General features: G+C 44.4%; 1 protein-coding gene across 3 annotated transcripts in view; it reads right to left on the bottom strand.

Annotated features, from left to right (window-relative positions):
• Positions 1 to 23,253, bottom strand: part of FAM114A1 (family with sequence similarity 114 member A1) — a 96,985-nt gene extending 73,732 nt beyond the window's left edge. For all 3 annotated transcript variants that reach the window (XM_047798708.1, XM_047798706.1, XM_047798707.1), the window contains exons 1-3: positions 23,186 to 23,253; positions 14,489 to 14,844; positions 1,654 to 1,741 (exon numbers count right to left, since the gene is read on the bottom strand). In XM_047798708.1, the coding sequence (XP_047654664.1) occupies positions 1,654 to 1,741; positions 14,489 to 14,836 (436 nt within the window). In that variant the 5' untranslated portion in view covers positions 14,837 to 14,844; positions 23,186 to 23,253. The remainder of the gene's footprint in view (positions 1 to 1,653; positions 1,742 to 14,488; positions 14,845 to 23,185) is intronic.
• Positions 23,254 to 24,201: the final 948 nt, after the last annotated feature.

Below are 24,201 nucleotides of genomic sequence, written 5' to 3'. Positions count from 1 at the left end.
AGCAGGATGACTGCAGGTGCCTGCCATCACCCTCGTGAAGAGAATCCATCCTGTTTAGAAACTAGAACAGGTTCCTCTAATCTGATTAATTTTTCCATTTGCATTTGTAAAACCCAAACCCGCAGCATACCTGGCCCTTCAATTAGCAATAGAAAAAAAATCTGCTTTCCAGGCTCTCACCGGAGAGGGCAACATTGATTTGACCATCTGCTGCTGCTGCTTTTTTTTTTTTTTTTAAAGCTAGCATTTTATTTTATTTTGTCTTTTTAGGGCTGCAATCGCAGCATATGGAAGTTCCCGGGCTAGGGGTTGAGTAGGAGCTGCAGCTGCCAGCCTCTGCCACAGCCACAGCACCACCAGATCCAAGCCGTGTCTACGACCTCCACCACAGCTCACAGCAATGCCAGATCCTTAACCCACTGAGTGAGGCCAGGGATTGAACCTGCATCCTCATGACACTAGTCAGATTCATTTCCTCGAGCCACAATGGGAACTCCACCATCTGCTTCTTGCCAGAGGTCTCTGGATACCTGACAGACATGGAATTAGGGGAATGCAATCAACCCATTCTTCCAGGCAGGCTAAAGGCTATCAAATTAGATAGCTGGCCCTTCAACTATTTGTGACCATGGTCCACTGAGGTCAAAGACCTCAGCCCTCATGGTTTTAGGAGTAACAGTGAATTGGACCAACTCATGGCTCATCAGAAGAAAGATCCTCCTGCCACAGACTACACTTTGAGAACACCTGAGTTAGAGGATCTGAATGCTGTGTTACCTGTGGCTTCTGCATCCTGCTCCTCCCTCTCCACCCTCAAGATGAAATGCCTTTGCTACATGATCTCAGACATGTTTATGTCATAGCTTCAGTTTTCATGAAGAGTGGACATGAGAAATAGTCACATGAAGAATATTTTGCCAAACCTTCACTGATGCAGATATTGTTATCATATGTTCTCTTTGTATAAGAGCCAACACGGGACGTTTCTTCAAAAATTTAATGCAAGGAAAATGAATTTATATTTAAAAACTACATTCTGTTTTATCATTTTATGAGCAGGATAATCTACTGGCAGCCAAGAATCTCAGCGTTAAGGTCAACGTTCAATTATAGTAACTCTATTAGCCTTGATATATATCTCCCTCCTACTTGCATATTTTTTTTCTACTTGTATTTCAGTGCTCTGTGATGAAATGCCTTTTATTGTGATACCTCAGATCCTTCTAGGGAGTAGGCTAGTTGTGTATTTTAAAATGTTCAAGTGGGATGGTAAGCACAAAGCTATAAGAATATATTATAAAAGCCTGAATATCATATTGTAAGAGTCAGTATAACATAATGATTAAAACTGATGCTGTGTGGTTCAGATCCCAATTCAGCTACTTCTGACTTTGGACAAGGTCTCAGCCTCTTCATGATTCAGCTCCCTTATTTATAAGAGTGGAGAAAAATAGGAGTATCTCCTTACACGGTTACTTTGAAGAATAAACGTCTTAATATACACAAAGTACTTGGAACAGCAAGCACTAAAAACGATTTGCTCTTATTGCCATGAGCTAATATTAAACTCTATCAGAACATGGCATGATCACAATGTCATTTCCTATTGGGCCCCTGAACTTTACCAATTCAAATGCAACACAGAGCGCTTACCTACTGTGGCAGATGCTGACGAGAGCAGAGATTTGCCCCAAGAGCCCCAGCCTGCCCATCCTCCTCCACGTGGCGAGGAATCCACAGCCTGCAAAAAACCAGATTAGCCACAAGGTCAGCAATTTGGCTTAGTCCTTAATGGAAAAACACCCATGGGTTTGAAACGAAGACAAGTTAAAAAAAAAAAAAAATCACCAACAACCATATCTCCCTGGCTTATAGTTTATAAGGGGCCGTAAAAGAATATATCAGCCCACATTGCAATGTGCACTTTGGAACCAAACTGATGTGTTGGTTGACTTCTTGAGGGCTTGGCTTGAAGTGAGAGGAAGGGAATTTGATGTCAACCAAGACGTAAATCTCCCATTATCTGGAAGACAGGGGCAGGGCTGTGGAGGGGAAGGAGAGATTTAATATTGTAGGGCACAGAGTGATTTGAAAAACTCCAAAACAACTCATGCAATTTTTATTGAACTAAAAAAATGTGCTTTTCAAGGTAAAGTTAACTTTCAAATTTCTAGGGTGGTAGGAGGGAGCTTTGGCATGGCTAGTAGTGGGCAAAGTGTCTAGAAAAGCACCTGTAAGCTTGGAGATGGGGACCAGCATCAGGAAGCCTTTTTTTTTTCTTCCCCCTAGGGCTGCAACAGAGGCATATAGAAGTTCCCAGGCTAGGGGTCAAATCGGAGCTGTAGCTGCCAGCCTATACCACAGCCACAGTAACGCAGGATCTGAGCCACGTCTGCGACCTACACCACAGCTCACATCAATCTCAGATCCCTGACCCCCTGAGCAAGGCCAGGGATCGAACCCACATCCTCATGGATTCATTTCCACTGAGCCACGATGGGAACTCCAGGAAGCTTTTTGAGGTAGACAACTTTCAAGGTGTCCACTCCACTCATGATGACCCCTGTAACTATCTCTCCCACTGATCCTGGGTTCAGTAGATTCAAACTGTTTCTCCTAGGTGTTTGGGTTGGGGCTGAGAGATTCTGGTTAGCCTGAATAGAAGATAAAAACTCAGGCAATGTGGGGTGACCATATTCTATCCACCATGCAGACTGAGAATTAAGAGAAAGCAGAGTGAGCAGAATGAAGGACACGTGCTCGGAAAAGCTGTTTGGATTCCTGAGAGCTTCTCAGCCCCTGGTTCCTGTCCATCTTCAAGGCCCTGCTGCATTCCTACCTTTAGGCTCTATGAGATTCCAGCATATTCCTTCTCTTTCTCTCTCACTTATGTTTCACTGATATAGCCCCCAAACATTGAAGAGCGTGTGGCATACAATGCGGGCTTAATAAATTTAGTTGTTGAATAAATGACTAAAAGTTATCCATTTTCTTAGATATGCAATAGTTTTTGTGACTTGCAACCAATGCCTCCTGACTTAATTCGCAGAAACACAGCTTTTCCTTAATATCCAGGAATGCATTTTAGAAAATGAGGCAAGATTACAATTAGGAGATGAAGAATCACAACTCTTTCACTCCAAAAAGAGTAAGAGAGAAGTTAAGGAGGAAGTGAAACATCCCTACAGAGTTTGTAGACTCCATAACTTTGACCCAAGCCTGGTCCATCAGTCATGTCCAACTTCTTTCTCCCTGCAGTCTGCCACCTTGTGGGTGAGAGTGGCCGTGTGAAACAGTTTTGACCAATGAGACATAAATGGGAAACGTTTTGCTTTCATGATAATTATGCAGTTATAGCTTGCCAACTCTTTCCTCTCTCTTTCTTCCTGCCCTGAAAGTGGACTTGGTGCTTGAAACTGAAGCAGCCATTTTTGCTGCCATGAGGGAAAGGCCAGGGAATCACAGAGTCTTGGCACTGCTAAGCTACTCAACAAATGTGAATAGCTTCCTATCTCCATTCCTTCTGTTAAGTGAGAAAAAACCAAATTGCTAATTTGTAAGCCACTGTTTGTTTGATTTAGTTACTTGCACCCAAATGCATTCCTAACTGATTCACCTAGTAAATATCAAACACCATCCATCAGTGTAAACTACTGGTCAAGAGACAAGGCTATGGAATTAAATGGCTTGGGTGGGCCCTGCTATTCTGGACAAGTTAGTTGCTCAAGTCCTTTAAGACATCATTGCCTCATCACAAAATGCAACCGTAAGTATAAGAACCAATACCTTCACAGGGTTGTTACGAAAATTAAAAAGAACTAATTCACATAAAGCTGTGAACATAGTGCCTAGCACATAACAAAAACTCCATAAATGTTAAGGAGTAATGATAATAAGCAATGACATTTTTAACACTAAGAAGCAAAACGCTTTGAAAGTTGGCCGACATTTTTTTCTGTTTGGAAACAATGAGAAGCTTGTTAACATGAATGGAAATACTTATGATTCATGACAGTCTGCTTTCATTTTTGGTGTCTACATTGATTTACTTCACTTCAGCAATGGAAGCCAGTGGCAATTTTATACCATCGTGAAGACAGATGTACGTTGGTGATTACTATAATTCTCTCATGGGACAAATCACTACCTATGCAATTAGGGAGAGTTAACACACTTAGGGGTGACAGCTTCTGACTCAAATTTACAATACTTAATATGCTCTGACAGCTAGTAATTGACTAGCAAATGGAAATAAATGTTAAATGAGTCTAGAACTTTTTGCAGTATAACAAGTGACTACTTCAATTACTTTGTTAATAAAGCTCCTTTGACACTGAGCTGTGGCTTCTTGATCAGCTACAAAGAATATTTGTTATCAGTGGCAAATACTCAAATAACTACATGTGCACATTTAATATAAAAGCCATATAAACTAATGTCCAACATGAATTATAAACATATCTCAACTTGGCTTTAATGTCACACATTTATGAGACTATAAAGCAGGCAGTATGGATCCACCTAGAGCTCCCTTGATCAAATATGGGTATTTAAAAGCTTTTTTTTTATCACCCCCACTTATGTAACCCCTACCTCCTTTGACAACTTCATAGACAAAAAGCTATCGATAAGAACTTCCCTACAAAATCTCAGAAGAAAGATCTCTGATCAGGCAAATCAGACTTGGCCTGATCAAGAGGGATCTCTCAAACTCAGCTGGAGATCATTTAAACATCTGTAACTGTTGTGTGGTCCTAAGAATATGAAAGAGTACAAGATTCTGTCAAGTTCTAAGTTCTTTAAATAGAAAAGACACTTACCTATCTGACCTCCCATTTAAAGGTCTTTATCATTAAATAGAAAATACATTTATTTATTTTAGGCTATCAAGTTCATAGGTATCTTTAGATATAAAAATACATACAAATCTTAGAATTCCATCAAATTCAAAGGTCTTTAACACTTAGATAGAAAATATATGTACTTCTCTTAAAGGATAAAGACCAAACTGGTTATTCTATTTCCTTGAGTAGGTCAAGAATCAGATACCGTATATATCTTTGGTCTTGGGATGTGGACAATAAGAGTTTTGAAACCAAACCCTTTTTAAGTTTTGTAACTCATGACGCAGCTGTTCTAAAAGGGGGCACTGCTCTGGATGCCTGCAGCTCGGTCAAAATATTTGCTTGAAAATGGCCTCAATTATTCCCATGTTATTTTCTTTCTTGATGAGTATACATCACTCAACTCCAGGAAGATTTACAATCAAATATAGAAAGGTTTCAGGCATGAAAGCCATATTATTAATATTTTCTGCATATTTGGTCTTTTCTGTACCACTAATGTTTAAGCAATTTGACCAAATAGAGTGACAGTTTTTGAAAACCAATTGATGACGAATAATGGAATTATTAGACTTCTGATTTTAAGCTGAAATCTTCCTAAGTATATGCACAGTGTTACACCACCTAAGGGGTCATTTGGCCCCCTTTATACATTTAATACATTTACAACAATTCTTATGTACTCAGCAAGACTTTAAGTACACAAATGAGGTACTTAAAAAGTCGATGGAATATATTAAATTTATGGACGTAGTTTAAAAATATTCGACCATGTTTAAGTTGGCAAAAAGGACCAAGCATTAATGAAAATCTTCTTGAAAGTGACCATTCCATTTCGTTAGACTTCTAAAGAGAGTTAGGATTTGTGAGATGAACACTAAAAGAATTAACATTCTGAATCTGTAACCTTAAAACATTGAACACTAATTGTTGAAACCATATTAAAAATCTGACAGAGTTCCCACTGTGGCTCAGTAGGTTAAGAACCTGACATAGTGTCTGTGAGGATGTGGGTTGGATCCCTGGCCTGGCTCAGGGAGTTAAGGATCCAGCATTGCCACAAGCTGCAGCCTAGTTTGCAGATGCGGCTCAGATCCAGTGTTGTGTGGCTATGGTGTAGGCTGGCAGCTGCAGCTCTGATTTGACCCCTAGCCCAGGAACATTCAAATGCTGCAGGTGTGGCTATAAAAAGAAAAAAAAGTCTGAGTAGTTTTTTTTTGTTGTTTTTGTTTTGTCTTTTTGCCTTTTTCTAGGGCCGCTCCCACGGCATATGGAGATTCCCAGGCTAGGGGTCTAATCGGAGCCGTAGCCACTGGCCTATGCCAGAGCCACAGCAACATGGGATCCGAGCCACGTCTGCAACCTACACCACAGCTCATGGCAACGCCGGATCCTTAACCCACTGAGCAACGCCAGGGATCAAACCCGCAACCCCATGGTTCCTAGTCGGATTCGTTAACCACTGCGCCATGACAGGAACACCTGAGTAGTTTTTTAATGCACAAAACACACACTGGCCTACACCAAAAACTCATGTAAACATGAATCTAACTTTACTGCCCCCACCCCACAATGATTTCCTTCCCTTCCATCATAATGGAAGTGGTACCTTCTTCCTAGTTCTGATCATCACCTCCACCTGAGCATCTCTGGTCCTGGGAAGGTTATTATCCCTTCTCTCCTAGCTTTTCAACTCTTCCCTACTGGCTGCTTCCCATGTACAGGGATGCTCTTCATTCATCCACCTTAAAACCAACCAGTGAAAATCACAAAGACAAAACGTTTCCTTCAAACTTGTCTGGTTTCTGCACCATAGGTTTCTTTCTCACCTCTTAAAAAAGGTGCCTACCTCCATATCCACAACCCTCCACTCACCACAGCGACTTTCTCATGCTCACTATTTCATGAGACCATTCTCATCAAGGTCACAGTGGTTTCCTTGTTGTCAGAGCCATGGACTTAATTTAGTCATCTTATTTCTTGACCTCTCAGTTGCATTAGAAGCTCAACCCTTTTTCAATTCTTAAAAGACTCTGTTCTTAAGGCTTTCACGTCCCATCTTCTGACTTTTGCTTTTCTTCGTCCATCATTTACTATTGTGATTTCAGTTTACTTTAGAAAGTTTCTACATGCATATTGTGAAATCACGGCAGCTCCTTAGATTAAATTACAACCCAAGTGCTTCCAGCATTCTAATAAAATACACAGTCGGGGGGTGGGGGGGGCATCTAGCATCCTAATCAGGAATGCAAAGCCATACTCCAGAGACAGCTATAATGAGCACTGCTATTATCTGCATTTCTATTAACGCCTAATGTTTGCTAATTAGCATACCGAATTGCAGAAATAGGTTTTAACTGGTAGAACGCAGTGGACTAGCATTCTGAACATCTGAAAGAGGTTCTAGATGGTGAAATTAAAGTTATTCAAATTTGTAGATGATTAAACATTTTATAGCCTCTTCCTACTGTTACATGAATAGGGTATAAGAAAAAATTTTGCCCTGTGCTAAATGGTTTTCTATCCATAGCCAGCTCTGAACTCTAGGGAATTCTGTTTATATTTTTTTCTTGGCCATACCTATAGCATGTGGAAGTTCTTGGACCAGGGACTGTACCCACGTTGCAGCTGTAACCTGCGCCACTGCTGTGGCAGTGCCAGATCCTTAACCCGATGCACCGCAAGGGAACTTCCAGAATTCTAGTTTCTTGATGCCAGGTATAAGGGAAGATAACCCTGCCTCTAGAATTCGAGGCTTTTGCCTTTCATTGGTCAAAACACCCAGACGTCTGGGACAATGGCACATTCTCAAGCTTATGTGAGAAATGGTTTTCATGACCTATTTTTAACTTTCTTGTTAAGTAATTTAAAGATGTCAGTGCGGTAAAGTGTGATTTGAGATTTGATTTCATTTCCAGAATGTGATAGTGAGGTTATAGAGAGGTAACTCTCACCCTCTCGACATCTTTGCTGGCAACAACCATCTATCAAAAAGGATCTAAAAGCTGTGCATGACCCAACCGGCTTAGAGACAGGAGACCTGAGGGGCCAAGTCTGTAGTCCTCTGTTCTTTATTTATATGTAACACCCAGGCAATCTCGGCCACTCTCATTACTTAAATAACATCCAGTTGCTGATGGCCTCCAACTCTCTCTCTGTCCCCTGGGCTCCAGCCCACTAACACCAACTGCCCACAAAGTTATCTTCATGTGGCTGTCTCATGGCATCGTCAATACTGAACCCACCCTTTTCTCAGCTCACGCCATTCCCCAACTAGCTCTTGTGTGTGGTAGTATTAGTGGTTCCCAAACACTGTTCCATAGAGTATACTGTTGCAAGAGTATTCCCTGGAGGAACTTACTGACAATACAGAGTCTTGGCTTCCACTGTGATCTTTTGAATACGAATCTCTCAGGGCAGAGCCCAGGAACCTGAACGTCTAACAAACTTCCCAGGTGATTCTAATGCACCCCCAGAATGAGGAAGCACCGCCCACTATGGCCAAAAGGCAACAGCATCCAGCTGGTTGCCCAAGTCAAAAACTGGATGTCATCATGTAGAAGGGCTTCGAAGGGGGGAATAAACAGATATGGGAGCAAAATCTACTCATTTAAAAAGCAAAATCTGTCATCAGTATGTCTTGGCTTAGGGTCTCTCGTCTTTGTCTCTCTTGTTAGCAATTTTATGGTTCTTAAATATTCTGCTTTTCCTTTTCTAGGGAGAGAACTACAGAGTGGCAGACTTTGTTTTCCTTTGAGGCTTTTAATGGTAACATTGGCATTCGTTTGTTTGTTTGTTTGTTTTGCCTCTTCTAGGGCCGCTCCCACGGCATATGGAGGTTCCCATGCTAGGGGTCTAATCAGCAGCCTACACCACAGAATCCAATCTACGTCTACAACCTACACCACAGCTCATGGCAATGCCAGATCCTTAACCCACTGAACAAGGCCAGGGATCGAACCCACCACCTCATGGTTCCTAGTCGGATTCATTTAACCACTGAGCCATGACGGGAACTCTTTTTTTTTTTTTTTTTTTTAAAGGGCAGAGTGTGCAGCATATAGAGGTTCCCAGGCTAGAGGTTGAATCAAAGCTGTAGCTGTTTCCCTACACCACAGCCACAGCAGCATGGGATCCGAGCCTTGTTGTGACCTATACCACAGCTCACGGCATTGCCAGATCCCTGACCCACTGAGAGAGGCCAGGGATCGAACCCATATCCTCATGGATACTAGTTGGGTTCGTTTCCACTCTGCCATAACGGGAACTCTAATGTCAGCATTCTTTACCTTGTTATAACTGGCCTTACACCTTATGCATTAGTGGAGGACAGTAGTGATGATTTATTCATTTATTTATTTATTTATTTATTTTTATTTATTTTTACTCTGGGTAGTATTTGTTGGTGCTAAGAATTTAGGGAAATTTGATATAGAGTAGGTCTTTCTTTAAAAATTTAAGTATAGTTGATTACAATGTTCTACCAATTTCTGCTGTATAGCAAAGTGACCCAGTCATATATATACACACATTCTTTTTCTCATATTATCTTCCATCACGTTCTATCACAAGTGACTGGATATAATTCCCTGTGCTATACAACAGGACCTCACTGCTTATCCATTCTAAATGTAATAGTTTGCATCTACCAACCCCAAACTCCCAGTCCATCTTTTAGGGGGTGATAGACAAGTATATAATAAAGTCCCACAAGCTCTCTGGGAAGAAATGTCCCTCCTGACTAGCACCCAAGACAGGCATCTCTGAGTGGAGGCTGAGGTCTTCACTGACTCCTTGAGCTTGAAGTGCTCCATCGAAGGCTTCCTTGTGCCTGTCTTATCTACTGCTGTAAGACATGCTGTAATTGCTTTAATGCAACCCTGCCCGCCCCACCTACACCGTAGGCATCCTGAAGATAGTTGCACTGCTCGGATTCCAGGGCATCATGCATGCTGTCATGGGGCCAGGAGTAGGCCTTAAAGGATCTAGTCCAGCCTCCAGGGGTCACATGAGGCTGTGGACCATCTCTTAGGGAAGCGGTAGAATTGATTCCTGCAGGAATCAGTGGCTTCTGAGTCTGTACATCAGAATGGATGAGGAAGAGAAGGGGGCCAAAAGACAGACAGCTTCTCTGAGTGCCTCAGCTATGATCCTTCAAAGCAGAGGTGCTAGGTAAGCAGCCGGGAGAAGCAAAGACCCCAGGCCCCCTCTGAGCCACACCACCCTACCTGGCAAGTTACGGCCACCATGCTGACTCTGGCAAAAGGGAAACTCATAAGGTAGATTTCAGGGGGACCCAGACCACTTACAGAAAGACACATACATTTAAGCACATTGTCACAAACTCTACTGGGCCTTAGAAGATGCTAGTTTATACTTCCTTAAAGGCTATTCTGCCAGGTTTTTTAAAGCAGGCATTTTCCCTTAGAAACTTTTTTGGAAAGGTGATGATTCTTTTAGGCTCAGATATACCTGGGGTCAAATAGGCTTTTGAGCTTGGCTGTTTTTCCATGGGACCTGCCATCTGTCAGCGGGCCTGTGTTCAAGATCCATACAGCCAACTTGTAAACGATTTTTTTTTGCTTTTTAGGGCCACACTTGCGGCATATGGAGGTTCCCAGGCTGGGGGTTCTAATCAGAGCTAGAGCTGCTGGCCGACGCCACAGCCACAGCCATGCCAGATCTGAGCTGCATTTGCAAGCCACACCGCAGCTCACGGCAACGCCAGATCCTTGACCCACTGAGTGAGGCCAGGGATCGAACCTGCAACCTCGTGGTTCCTAATCGGATTTGTTTCTGCTGTGCCATGACAGGAACTCCTTGTAAATGAATTTTTGATTCAAGATTTTTTTTTGGTAGAATTCATTCTCCTCTGAATCAACAGAAAAACAGTTGTTTCACCACTGCCAAAGGACTCCTTACAGGTATCCAACAGAGAGCAAATGAAATAGAGCCAGTGAACGATGCTTAAAGACAAAGCAGAAAGCTGAATTTTTCCAATGTTAATTGAAAATGAAAGGATAAGTTTCCAAGAGAATAGGAGAATCTCTTATTTTCTGGTAGTTACTACAAAGAGACTAAATTTGCACTTATTTCGAAGGGTTTAAACGTGACCTGGGTGAAAAAGATACTCCTTCCACTCAAGGCCCTGCCAGCCACCCACATCAGCCTTCTGCTTTCTTAGAACCAATGTACTCACAGGTGTTCATCAGACAGCTAGTGATGCTTCATTATGAGGACACACTCACCTTTTCAAAGTCCTTGAAAGCTATCAGTGTGTTGCTGGCAGAGGAGGGGAGTACCTGTCTGCCGATAAGCGCTCTTCCTGCAGCCTTAAGGGGGGTTTATAAAGTGCCTTCAAAGGCAGGATTCATTTGATTTGCTCAAAGTTGCGGAAGGCAGATGTGTAGGAGCATGCTGACTTTATTGTGCTATCTTTACGCACAGTCTTGGTATAATTTTTACAAGTCTGAAATTGGAATGTATCATCTCATCATCAGGAACACATCTACCTTGAAATCAATGGAGCTTTTGAAGTTTCTTCAAGTCATCCAAGGTCAGGGTGATATGGCTAAGATATATATATATATATGTATATATATATATATATATTTTTTTTTTTTGCCTTTTCTAGGGCCACTTCCCGAGGCATATGGAGGTTCCCAGGCTAGGGGTCGAATTGGAGTTGCAGCTGCCGGCCTACACTAGAGCCACAGTAACGCCAGATCTGAGCCATGTCTGCGACCTACACCACAGCTCACGGCAACGCTGGATCCTTAACCCACTGAACAAGGCCAGGGATCGAACCTGCAACCTCATGGTGCCTAGTCGGATTCATTAACCACTGAGCCATGACGGGACCTCCAAAGATATATTTTCTTAATGCATGAAGATATGTATTAAAAGTAGCACTTACAATAAAAATTGAGAACTGATGCTCCCCACAAAAGAAAGATAGCACAAAGGGAGCACAGGTTCCCGAGTCAGGTACGTAGGTAAATATAGGTATAGGGCATATCCTATTGGTTCTGTTTCTCTGGAGAACCCAGATGAATAAACATCCTGGCATCATTATCACTTAAAGCTCTCTCCGTGGTTGAAATGTTCAGCTAGTATTGGGAAACCTCTAGTCTCAGAGTTCTTAAACCCTCAGGGGGTTCATGGTTGGCTTTAAAGGGTGTGCGAACTCATGGGATTCATAAACAAAATTTTGCATACGTGTTTACATATCTGCTCCAAACTCCCAGCTGGTCCTCAAATCCCATCCATGATGTCCTTGCAGAATGACTGTTTGCTTTTGTTTAAACATGTCCCCAGATGGCCGAAAAGCACAGGAAAAGATGCTCAACATCACTAATTATCAGAGAAATACAAATCAAAACTACTACGAAGTACCACCTTAACCAGCCAGAATGGCAATTATCAAAAAGTCTACAAACAACAAATGCTGGAGAGGGTGTGGAGAAAAGGGAACCCTCTTATACTGCTGGTGGGAATGTACATTGGTGCAACCACTATGGAAAATAGTATGTAAGTTCCTTAAAAAACTAAAAATAGAACCACCATATGATCCAGCAATAACACTCCTGGGAATTTATCCAGAGAAAACCATAATTCAAAAAGATACATGCACCCCAATGTTTACTGCAGCACTATATACAATAGCCAAGACATGGATGTAACCTGACTGTCCATCAACAGAAGAATGGATAAAGCAGATGTGGTACCTATCTACAATGGAATATTACTCAGCCATAAAAAAGAATGAAATAATGCCATTTGTAGAAACATGGATGGACCTAGAAGTTATCATACTAAGTGAAGTTAGACAGTGAAAGACAAACATCATATGATACCACCTATATGTGGAATCTAAAAAAAGGATACAAATGAACTTATTTGCAGAACAGAAACAGACTCACAGACTTTGAAAAACTTATGGTTACCAGGTGGGGGGACAGGTGGGGAGTGGGAAGGAAGGCTGAACTGGAGGTTTGGGGCTGGCATATGCACACTGAGGCACATGGAAAGATTGGCCAATGGGGACCTGCTGTATAGCACAGAAAAAGAAACAAACAAACAAAACCATGTCCCATGATGGGAAATCCCCGCCACCCTAGGAAGCCCTTCTCATTGTAGAAGAGTTCAAGAGTTCCTTTGAGAACACTGAGGCCCAAGAAGCCCGATTTTTGAATAAAAGAATCACACAACATTAGTGAGAAGGATACTTTGTGGTCTTTGTGTGCAAATTCCTCATTTTACAGAGGAAACCTGAAGCACAGAGAAATTAGGTGTCGTGCCCAGACTAACAGCTAATGACAGACGGAGGATGAAAGCCCAGGCTCCCGACTCCCTGCCTGGTTCCCCTCCCTCACCGCATACAGCAGGCACCTCAAGGAGGGATCTGTGTGGCACACTTCAGGATGGGCAGGGCTGGACCTGGCCGAGGGAGGACTCTGATTCCCTCATACTGCAGCATCCTTCCAGAAGGCAGCATTGGCGGAGAGTGGCCCACCCCTTCTAGTCCCTACATGGATGAAGTGAAGGTGTCAGGAAAACCCAGCTTGATGGTCATGCTGATATAGAACGAGGTACCTACGGAAGACACGGGCCTGTAGGACCCAAAGGGATAAAAGCAGGCCCTGAGGGGAGCAGGAGCCTGTTCTGCCTTTGGTCCCCTGGAAGGTGGTATGTGCTGATCAAAGAATGATCTGACTCACAGACTTTGAAAAACTTATGGTTTCCAAAGGAGACAGTTCAGGGGGTGGAAGGAGGTGCTGGGGGTGTGGGATGGAGATCCTATAAAACTGGATTGTGATGACCATTGTACACCTATAAATGTAATAAATTCATTGAGTAATAAAAAAAATTAAAAAAAAAAAAGAATGGATAAGCAATAAGGCCCTGCTGTACAGCACAGGGAACCGTATCCAGTCTCTTAGGACAGAACATGATGGAAAATAATATAAGAAAGGGAATGTATATGTACGTATGACTGGGTCCCTTCACCGTGCAGCAGAAATTGGCACAACACTGTAAATCAATTATACTTTAATTTTAGAAAAAAGTAAAATAAATAAATAAAATTTTAAAAAATAAAAATAATACTACAACCTAGGGGGAAAAAAAAGAGTGATCTGAATGTTTAATATCTTCACAGAGGATTTGTAAATATGCATTAAAATTTAATGACTTGTTTAGGGTGGAAGCAGGTTCATTAATAATTTAGACTCATTATGTTCAATACTATAGTATCTTCCATGCACAATTGAGTAGTTATTATCCTCCTGGGTTGCTTAATATCTCTGAGCCTGGTGGCCTCATCTATAACTTGAGGTGAATGATACCCAGCTTAGAACCTCAAAGAACTATTGAATGGAGTGAATTACATAACAGATAAACTAGCTAACAGAGTGCCTGGCACACAGGATGTGTCCAGTAATTGGGGATTGTTATTGTTAACAATAAAATTATCAAAATGCAACTACTGTAATGACCAATTATCCTCGTATGTGCCTCTTCTCACCACATCATATATCTTTGATGACAGAGGTAATGTCATAGCATCGTCTGAATTCCCAATTCCCACCCACAGACCTTAGCACAAATCTTAGGTGAAACTAAGTCAAATGAACCACTCTTACCGGATTACTCTGTTCTTTCAGGGGTACTTCAGATCCAGGTTCTGCCTCCAGGCTGACGGAGTCAACACACTCAGCAAGGGCCTCCTCAGTCTCTTCTTCGTTGAGAGGGGGCCCCATGGCACCAGGGTCTTCGGGCGGCTCAGCAAGTCCAGTGTCGGCCGTCTCTGCACCCTGAGCGGCTGCATTTTCAGGCACATCTCGTCCGGGGTTGGCGGGCGTTAGCTCATTTGAAATCGTAGCTGAATCACAGAGCACTGGTGCATCGCTGGGTAAAGTATCACTAACGGGCACATCGGTTTTTTCGGCTTTGTCGCCAGTGGCTAAGGTGTCATCGCCATCGTCAGACATTTTAATATCTGTCAACATGATTACGAACAAACGCTTTATGCTTTAATCTGAACTGTTCAACTCTAATTCAAAGCATTGAATAATGCATTTAAAACTGGTAGGGGTGATCTTTCTTCTACCGAGAAGAAATTTGTTACTTTGGGATAGGCTAAATAATGTCCCCCCAAAATATCCATGTCATCGTCCCTGGAAGCTGTGAATGTCACCTTAAATGATGAAAAGGACTTTGCAGATAGGATTAAATTAAGAATTTTGATTATCTGGGTGGGCCTGTGATGAAATCACAAGTGTCCTTATCAGAGAGAGGCTGAGAGAGAGATTCGACTACAAAGAGGAAATGGTGATGGGATGACAGCAGGGATTGGAGTGATGCCTTCAGAAGATGCAGGAAGGGATCACAAGCCAAAGAACACAGGTGGCCACTAGATGCTGAAAAAGTCAAGGGACCCATTTGCATTGTTATAAACCACTAACTTGGTTGTACTTTGTTACCGCAGCAATAATAGGAAACTAATATAAACCTACGATGTTCACTTTAAACTTTCGTGGCATGAAGAAATATGCAAATGGAACTGAGAGTACTATCTGTATCTGTGAAAGCAGCTATTTATTAATTGCATTTGCAGCCATAAAGACAACGAGCATAGAAAATACCTGAGAGCTTATCAAAAGACACTTGACATTTAGTTTTGGAATGTGGTATGAGATTCACATGGAGAAAGGGGCATATATACACTAAGTGTGCTTTGCTGGGTCCCAGCCTGTGAAGGCCTGAGGTCTATCTGGACAATAGTTTATTTTTAATTTTTTTGTCTTTTTGTCACTATAGGGCTGTACCCGGGGCCTTATGGAGTTCCCAGGCTAGGGGCTGAATCAGAGCTGTAGCCACCAGCCTACACCACAGCCACAGCAACACAAGATCCGAGCCCCATCTGTGACCTACACTACAGCTCACGGCAACACTGGATCCTTAACCAGGGATTGAACCTTCATCCTCATGGATGCTAGTCGGGTTTGTTAACCGCAGAGCCACGACTAGAACTCCTGGACGATAGTTTAGACAGGGAAACACAAGAATAAAATGGAAAAGAAAAAGAAGAGCTATGGTAAGCCAAATGTGGATTGAAGCTATTACAAAATAACTTACGAAGCAAAAAATGCTTTATGACACTTGCAAGTTTTTGCTATCATATAGAACAGTACAGTTTAATAGAACTTTCAGTGATGATGAAAATATTCTGTATCCATACTAGCAAACATGGTAGCTAATAGTCACATGTGGCTACTGAGTACTTGAAATGCGGCTAGTACCAGTGAAGAACTAATTTTTAAATTTAATTTTAAATAATTTACACCTCTAACTGGGTTACCATGCTGTACAGTAGGAAAAAAAAATAACGTATTGGGGAAATAAAAAAAAATAAGTAATTTACACCTAAATTTGTATGGGCATGTGTGGCTAGAGACCACCTTACTGACACATATCTAGAAGCCTAGTTCCAAATTATAATTTCTAAGTGTAAAATACACAGTGTTCACACTACACAGGAAGCCAAGTCTCAGGGAAAATCAGTGGGTATTTTTGTTGACCTCAGTGTTTATCAGTCGGTCAAATCTCAGGTCACTGTTAAAACCACAGTAGGTAAGAAGCCATTTAACAGACCGGCCACATGATGAAATGGGTTTAGAACTCATGTGCCAACCCTCTTGTCCCCTCAAAAAGCCATTCCCTAAAGTTGTGTGGCTAAAAATTTTCTCTTGCTATACCCTCTCTCTTGGCGAATCACGTTCCTTTCTCACAGCTGTACACGTGTCTATGTTGTGACTCTCAAATATCTGCCTCCAGTCCACAGGGACAGAAAGGGAATTCATGGCTTTCCGGGGCTGAAGGGAGAGGGAATGAGTAATGACTGCTAAGGGCCATGGGTTTCTTTGGTGGGCGATAAAAATGTCCTGAAACCAGAGAGTAGTAATGGCTGCACAATTCTGTGAATACATAAAAAACCATTGAATTGCACACTTAAGAAGAGTGAATTTTGTAGCACGTGAATGTCGTACTGTGTGAATTATATCTCAATACACTATGATAGAAAAAATTTCTACCTGCAGAGAAGCAGTTCTAATGGCCAGCTGCACATCTCTACCTGTCCCGAAGGAAACCTGTTGTCTTGCCCTTAATTCCAGCTCTTCACCTTGACGTTTGGGTTTCTTTTAATGGCATCTGGAATTCTCCAACAACCCAGGTTTAAGATCTCAAAGCTGTCATTGACCAAACTATATATCTCTCAAGAAGATATAATATCTATAACTATCATCTATTAGGTGCCTATTAAATCCAGGCTGTTTACATGTGCTATCTCCCATGAGTTAGATCTTTTATATATATATATTGTCTTTTTAGGGCCACACCCATGGCATAGGGAGGTTCCCAGGCTAGGGGTTGAATCGGAGATGCAGCTGCCAGCCTACGCCACAGCCACGTGGGATCTGAGCCACCTCTGCAACCTACACCACAGCTTGTGGCAATGCCAGATCCTTAACCGCCTGAGGGAGGCCAGGGATGGAACCTGCATCCCTGTGGATGCTAGTTAGATTCCTTTCCGCTGAGCCACGACAGGAACTTCCTATGAGTTAGATCTTATGAGCTCCATTTTACAGATGACAGAACTGATGCACAGAGTTCACATTTGAAGGAACAGTGACAGATCTGAGATCTGAACCCAAGTCTGACTTTGAGATTGAACCATGTCAGAGCCCTGTCTGCAATGCCACCTGCCTCTTCTCTTACATTCAACCAGTGCTCAAATCCTAGAGATCATTCAGAATCTATATCCTTTCTTTTACTTCTATTTTCCATATTATCATCTTCGATCGGGTTCTCAAAGGGATTCCTGTTGATGATTTCAATACTGGGCTCTCCCCTCCACTGCGGTTCTCCCTGTCACTTTCCATCCTTTATCTCTCTTCTACAATTACAGCACCTCCTGCTCATTCTCAGGGGCTTCCCACTTCCTGCTGAGATGAAGCCACACCCTTCAGCTGGCACCCAAGGACCTCCATGCTCTGATCTCACTCGGCTCAGCTCCTAGGATGCCCTTCCAAATCCTTACGTGAGACAGTGTAAGGCTGTGAACAATGCCCAATATTCGCAAAAGACCCTCAAAGGACTGTTGGTTCAATGGGTTGTTTTTTTCAGACATTTAAGGTCCATTTAAAATAACCACCCCCTTCATTTTTGCTCCTCCCCACTGGATATCGCGCTTCTTCCTCTGAGCTCCCAGAGTGCTTTGCATCTATCTCACTCCAAATGGTTACAATCGTCCTTGATTAGAGTCGTTGGAGTGTTTTCCTATTGTAAACACTATGAAGAGAAGGCTCTTCCCTGGTTCATCTTCGTCTTTTGTATAACACTTAACGTGGCTTCTTGAATATAGCGGGAAGCTCAACAAATATGTGTCTTAAGTTATATCAATGTTTCTGTGGAGATTTAAAATTAAAATGTAATTCGACATGAAAACAAACAGAAAATGCCCTTATCCCATTCACTACTCAGGAGTTACTTTACAGCAAGTGGTTCCAAATGACCCATACTATCTTTATTTGGTTCCTTCACCTCCCAGAGAACTGAGTTAGAATGTCTCTTTATTTATTTATTTATTTATTTTTTAGGGCCGTACTCATGGCATATGGAGGTTCCCAGGCTAGGGGTCCAATCAGAGCTACAGCTACAGGCCTATGCCACAGCCACGTCCGCAACCTACACCACAACTCACGGCAATGCCAGATCCTTAAACCACTGAGCAAGGCCAGGGATCAAACCCGCAACCTCATGGTTCCTAGTCAGATTCGTTTCCACTGCGCCACGTGGAAACTCCCCTAGAATGTCTCTTTTTAAACAAAAATACTTGTATTCTCTAATAACACACCTGTAAACAGGTCTACCGGTGGGAAAAGCAAATGACGCGTGCTTCCTGTTAGCTGGGATATTAAGTTTTGGATAACGGAGGTGGGAGATGGTCTGTCCATGAATAGGGTCAGTGCCTAGCTGAAGTGGCAAAGAGTGATAAAGGCCACTGTACAGAAAAGGGGTAGTTACTGTGGTTCATGGGAGGGGGGTGAGATTGAGGGAGGGTGCTTGAAAAGCTATTGTCACATGCAAGCTTATAACATCTTTGTGAAAACCTTGAGTCAGGACAGGCCTAGGACAGGGGTTGGCAAACTACAACCTGCTGGCTAAATCCTGCCTCCCCTGTTTTGCTTAATAAAATTTCATTTCAACACAGACATGCTCATTTGTTTACATACTGCCTGTGGCTTCTCTAGTACAATGGGCAGAGGGGAAGAGTTGCATGAGAGACCATATGGTCCCCAAAATGGCAAAGCCTGAAATATTTACTACCTGGCCCTTTCCAGAAGATGTTTTCTGACCCATGGTCTAGGACAGTGCTTGACTGCCAGGCATTCCTAATCGACCCTTTCCTCATCTGCGTCCTAGGGGCATGCCCATAAGGAGAATGGCTCCAAACCTGGACATCAATTATACTCCCATTTTATTTATTTATTGTCTTTTTTGCCTTTTCCAGGGCCACTCCCTTGACATACGGAGAGTCCCAGGCTAGGGGTCAAATCGGAGCTATAGCCGCTGGCCTATGCCACAGCCACAGCAACTTGGGATCCAAGCCTCGTTTGCAACCTACACCACAGCTCACGACAACGCCAGATCCTCAACCCACTGAGCAAGGCCAGGGATGGAACCCGAAACCTCATGGTTCCTAGTGGGATTCATTAACCCCACATCCCCGCTCCAAACCTTTTTCTTTCTGGTATTACTTTGTCTACTCTAGATGTTATCATGACAGGAGAGATGTCATCATTAAGACGGTGCCCTTTTGTCTGAAGCCATCGGAAACTGTGTAAAGACACAGCTGTTCCTGCGCAGAGACGGCTGGTGCCCACAAGGACTACAGCCATGCTACGGGATATGCCTCCTGGGTGCCGCATAAGCCGTTAGACTTAAACCTCCCTGATGTGTGGTTTGGAATGTTGATCACTGCAGCCAGGGCCTGTGGCTCTGATGCTTGGGAGCCTCAGCCCTTGGAAACAAGGAAGCTTCTTCAATAAACTCCAAGGAGAGGAAGAGTGGCATATAAAGGCGGCTTTGTGGTCTGGGCATAAGTTAGTTTTTCATGAGTAAATTCATTCACCACCTAAAATGCTCCCAGAACTCTGCTAGGTATTGGAGCTGCAACATCATGGCTCCAAAAATAAGTTCAAAACGGAAGACAGGGTTACGACCCTTCAGAAAACGAATAATCTGTTTTCATTTTATTCCGGGTCAGGGAAGGTCCATGCAAATATGGCAGCTAACACAAAATGGTTAAATGGTGATGGAAATCAGCACATCAAAGCAGGGAAAGAGGTATCTGAACTAGACTGATCTCATGCAAGGGAGAACCTTGAAAGTGGCTCTGAGTTATTCAGGCAGGATGGGAAGAGTGCGTGCAAATGCCCAGGAAGGAATCCAGATACTCAGAATGGATGCTGCGTGGCTGGGCCAAGGGCCCACCTGGAAGGATAGTGATGGATGAGAGGGATGGATGTGGGGCAGAGCCGGGCTCCAGCCCTCCTGGCCCTCTGTGGGTGTACAACTCACTCATTCTGGTTGGGCTTCCTCACTGCCTCCTCTCTAGAGTAAAGCTGGACAAAATAACCTGGATACCTTGTTCCCCAACATGAGTGTAGGACAGATGCAGGACTGGAACCAGTCCATGATGACAGAGAAAAATGACAAGACCGGAAGTTTGCATCTATTTAAATGTATTAAATGTAAAGGGCTGCCTTCATCTTGCAAGTTTAGGCTTTGTGCTTTTGGTTCTTTTGTGTTTTGTTTTTTTTTTTTTTTAGGAACTCACCTGTGGCATATGGAAGTTCCCTGGCTAGGGGTCGAATCGGAGCTACAGACGCCAGCCTACACCTCAGCCACAGCAACGTGGGATCTGCACCATAGCTCACAGCAATGCTGGATCCCTTAACCCACTGAATGAGACCAGGGATGGAACCCCCATCCTCATGGATACTAGCCGGGTTTGTTTCTGCTGCGCCACAATCGGAACGCCCTTTTCTTGGTATTAAAATGTATTTTGTTTTAGGAAATAGTGGTGCAGTGGGTGAATTTTTTTTCCAAATAACCTTGCTTGGCAAAATAAGAATTTGGTAATACAATACCCTGTGTTAAATCAATGCCCCAATTTTAAAAAGTGCTGGTCAGTGAAAGACCAGGAACAAAACCTACGGATGACAGGATCTTAATCAATTACATGTGCTCAAAGCCTAGCCTCTTTTTCCTCTAATGAAGCCTCCACGTGTTTGCCAGGTATTTTTATGAAACACAGATGGGGCCTCCTTGCTCCTCTATTTAAACACCATTAGGTTTAAACACCTTTACATGGCATCTGTGGGCCCTCACGATCCAGCTCCAATCTATCTGCCTCCAGTAATTCTCAACACACCTGACACTTTTTTGTCTATTTAGGGTGGCATCCAAGGGATCAGGAGGTTCCCAGGCTAGGGGTTGAATTGAAGCTACAGCTGCCGGCCTATGCCACAGCCACAGCCAAGACAGATCCAAGCCAACCTACATCACGGCTCACGGCAACTCCAGATCCTTAACCCCCCGAGCGAGGGTAGGGATTGAACCTGCAACCTCATGTTTCCTAGTCGGATTCGTTTCCGCTGCGCCAGGATGGGAACTCTCACACCTGACACTCTTGCCTCACCAGACTTTCCATCACTGACTGCACCGCTCACAAACATCCCTGCCTCCTCACTTATGCTGGTTCCTCTGCCCAGGATGCGCTGCCTGGCAAACTCCTGTTTCTCAACGTTCACTGTTACTTTTCACTCTGAAATTTTTCTTAATTTGTCCCATTCCTTCCAAAGACTGAATTATTTCTCCTTTTCCTTTTTTTTTTTTTTTTTGGTAATACTCTGCATGGACTTCTATGGCATTTATAAGGAGTGTTTGTTTCTGTGTCATTCTCTCCTCCAGAAGCACCTAGCTTGGTTTCCGACCCATAAATATTTACTGCACTGAAATGTATAGTTTGATATTGATTAAAGAGAAACAACGTTTTATATAGGCTTGGTCTTGTAAATAAATGGCCATTTATATGGTTTGATTCCCTGAGGTTCAGCAAGGCCCCCTCCGACCCTCAAATTTCTTCTGCTCTGGCTCCTTGGTGCTTCAAATTCCACCCTGAAAGTTTCCTTCTTCTGCTTAAAGCTTACCACGTAAAGACATTATCAGATTCTCTCCTGAGCTCAGGTTTTGATGGAGGAAAGGAAGGAGAGAGCGGGAAGCAGATCCGGGTGAGGCAGGAAAGGGGCACCAGGAGGAAAAGGGGGCAGAGAGAGGACTGAGGAGAAAGCCTGCCTCCTTCTCAGTTTCCCCGAGTTGGCTGAGGTCTTCGCAGTTCAAGAGACACTGATTTCAAAAGCCACCCGACTCAGTCTGTCAGGATGTTTAGGATGAGAATTGAGGGGATCGGTAAGACATAAATACCACTCTCATAGCTCGTACAGAGAGATCTTCCAACTCTAGGAAAGGGCGGTGAATTTCGGGCGCCTGATCTGAGCCGGCTGGAAATATTGACCAAGTTCCAGGGAAGAAGATGAGCCCACAGTGCGGGCGAGGGGCTGGGGGACTGGGGAAGGGAGTAACACTCAACCTGGGGGCTGTGAATGGAGGTGCTGCAGCTGGCTTAGGGTGTTGGCTGGGATGGGAGAGTGGGCATTTCTGGCGTCTGCACGGGGAGAGATGAGGAGCTTGGGTGGAAGTCAAGGCCTGAGCTCGGTCTTCCGAGGCCAAGGACAGGCGAACCCCGGGATGGGACCTGCTGCCTCCGTGCCCCTGCAGCCTACCTCTCGCTCGGACCGGGAAACTTTCTCAGACTTGCTTGGTGCCAGGACCGGATACTTCGGGAGGGAGCCCAAGCCAGGCTCCGCAGGAGTTCACGCCGGCCGAGGGGGCAGAGCCGGAGTGCGGGCGTGTGGGTGTGTGCATGAGCGTGGACCCGGAGCGACACACACTCACACACACACACTCACACGCCCGCACCCACGCAGGGCCCTCGGCCGCGCCGCCCCGGACCTTCACCCCCAAGGCCGGTCCTCCCGGTCCCGCGCCCCGTGCCAAGTCCCTGCAGATGGCTTCTCACTAACGCGGCGGGCAGGATTCGGCGAAAAGGACAAGCGGCGACGGCAGCGTCTCCCCACCACCCCGCGGCGGCTGTCCCCGCATCCCCCCGCCCACGGAAAGGGATGATGGGGAGAAATGCCCCGGGCTCTTACCGCTCAGCCGGCCGAGTGCGCGCGGGAGCGCCCGCCGGGTCCCGCCCCGCCACGTCGGCAGGGCTGGCGGGGACGCGGCCGGAGGGCGGGCCGGCAGGGGGACGGGTGCGGACGGGCCGAGCCGCCCCGCCCCGCCGCCGTGACAGCGCCCCGCCTCCTCGTGACCCCGCCCCGGCCCCGAGCGCCGCCGAGGACCATCGCCTCCCCGCCCCCCCCAACTCGGTGCCGGTTTCCCCAAGCTGGGAGGGTCCTGGCCGCGCTTCTGAATCCCCTTGGGAAACTTGGCTTTCCCGACTTTGTGCCGCTGGGTGAGCTGGAGGGGCGCCCACCCCACCCGGGACGGGTCTCAGGGTTCTGATCCCTTTCCTTCTTTTAAAAGCACCGGGGAAGCCCCGCAGACAGTTTCACCGGGTAGGGGTCGCTCAAGTTCAGTAAGAGTTTGGGATTTCCACGCCCACCTCCGGCCCCGCCCCGGCCCCGGCCCCGCCCCCGCCATGGTGCATTAAACAGCTTGCTTTCGCCGGGTTTGTGGAATTGCAATCTGATTTAAAACCAATCAACCAAGCAAATACAGCTTCTAAAAGTCCAGTTTGGAAAGGCGGATCAGAAATTCAAACGTATTGACTTTGGCTCAGGAATTCCACATCTGCGAATTTGTCCTAAGTATGTGGAGATATGCATGTCCGAGGATGTTTATTGTGGTTCTCTCTGCCAGGGAAAATAACCTGGAAATAATCTGTCCCCCAATAAAACATGAGTGAAGTAATGTAGTAACTTCAAACTATCAAATACGCTGTAGTCATTAAAAATTATAGTAGGGGGAGTTCTTGTTGTGGCTCAGTGGGTTAGGAATCCGACTAGTATCCATGAAGATGCTGGTTCCGTCCCTGGCCTTGCTTAGTGGGTTAAGGATCCAGCGTTGCTGTGAGCTGTGGTGTAAGTCGCAGATGTGGCTGAGATCTGGTGTGGCTGTGGTGTAGGCCAGCAGCTGTAGCTCGGATTGGACCCCTAGCCTT

Source organism: Phacochoerus africanus, chromosome 10, assembly GCF_016906955.1.
Source record: "Phacochoerus africanus isolate WHEZ1 chromosome 10, ROS_Pafr_v1, whole genome shotgun sequence".
Classification (NCBI taxonomy): domain Eukaryota; kingdom Metazoa; phylum Chordata; class Mammalia; order Artiodactyla; family Suidae; genus Phacochoerus; species Phacochoerus africanus.
The sequence above is the reverse complement of the archived record's forward strand: the minus strand, read 5'-3'. Positions and strand labels throughout refer to the sequence as shown.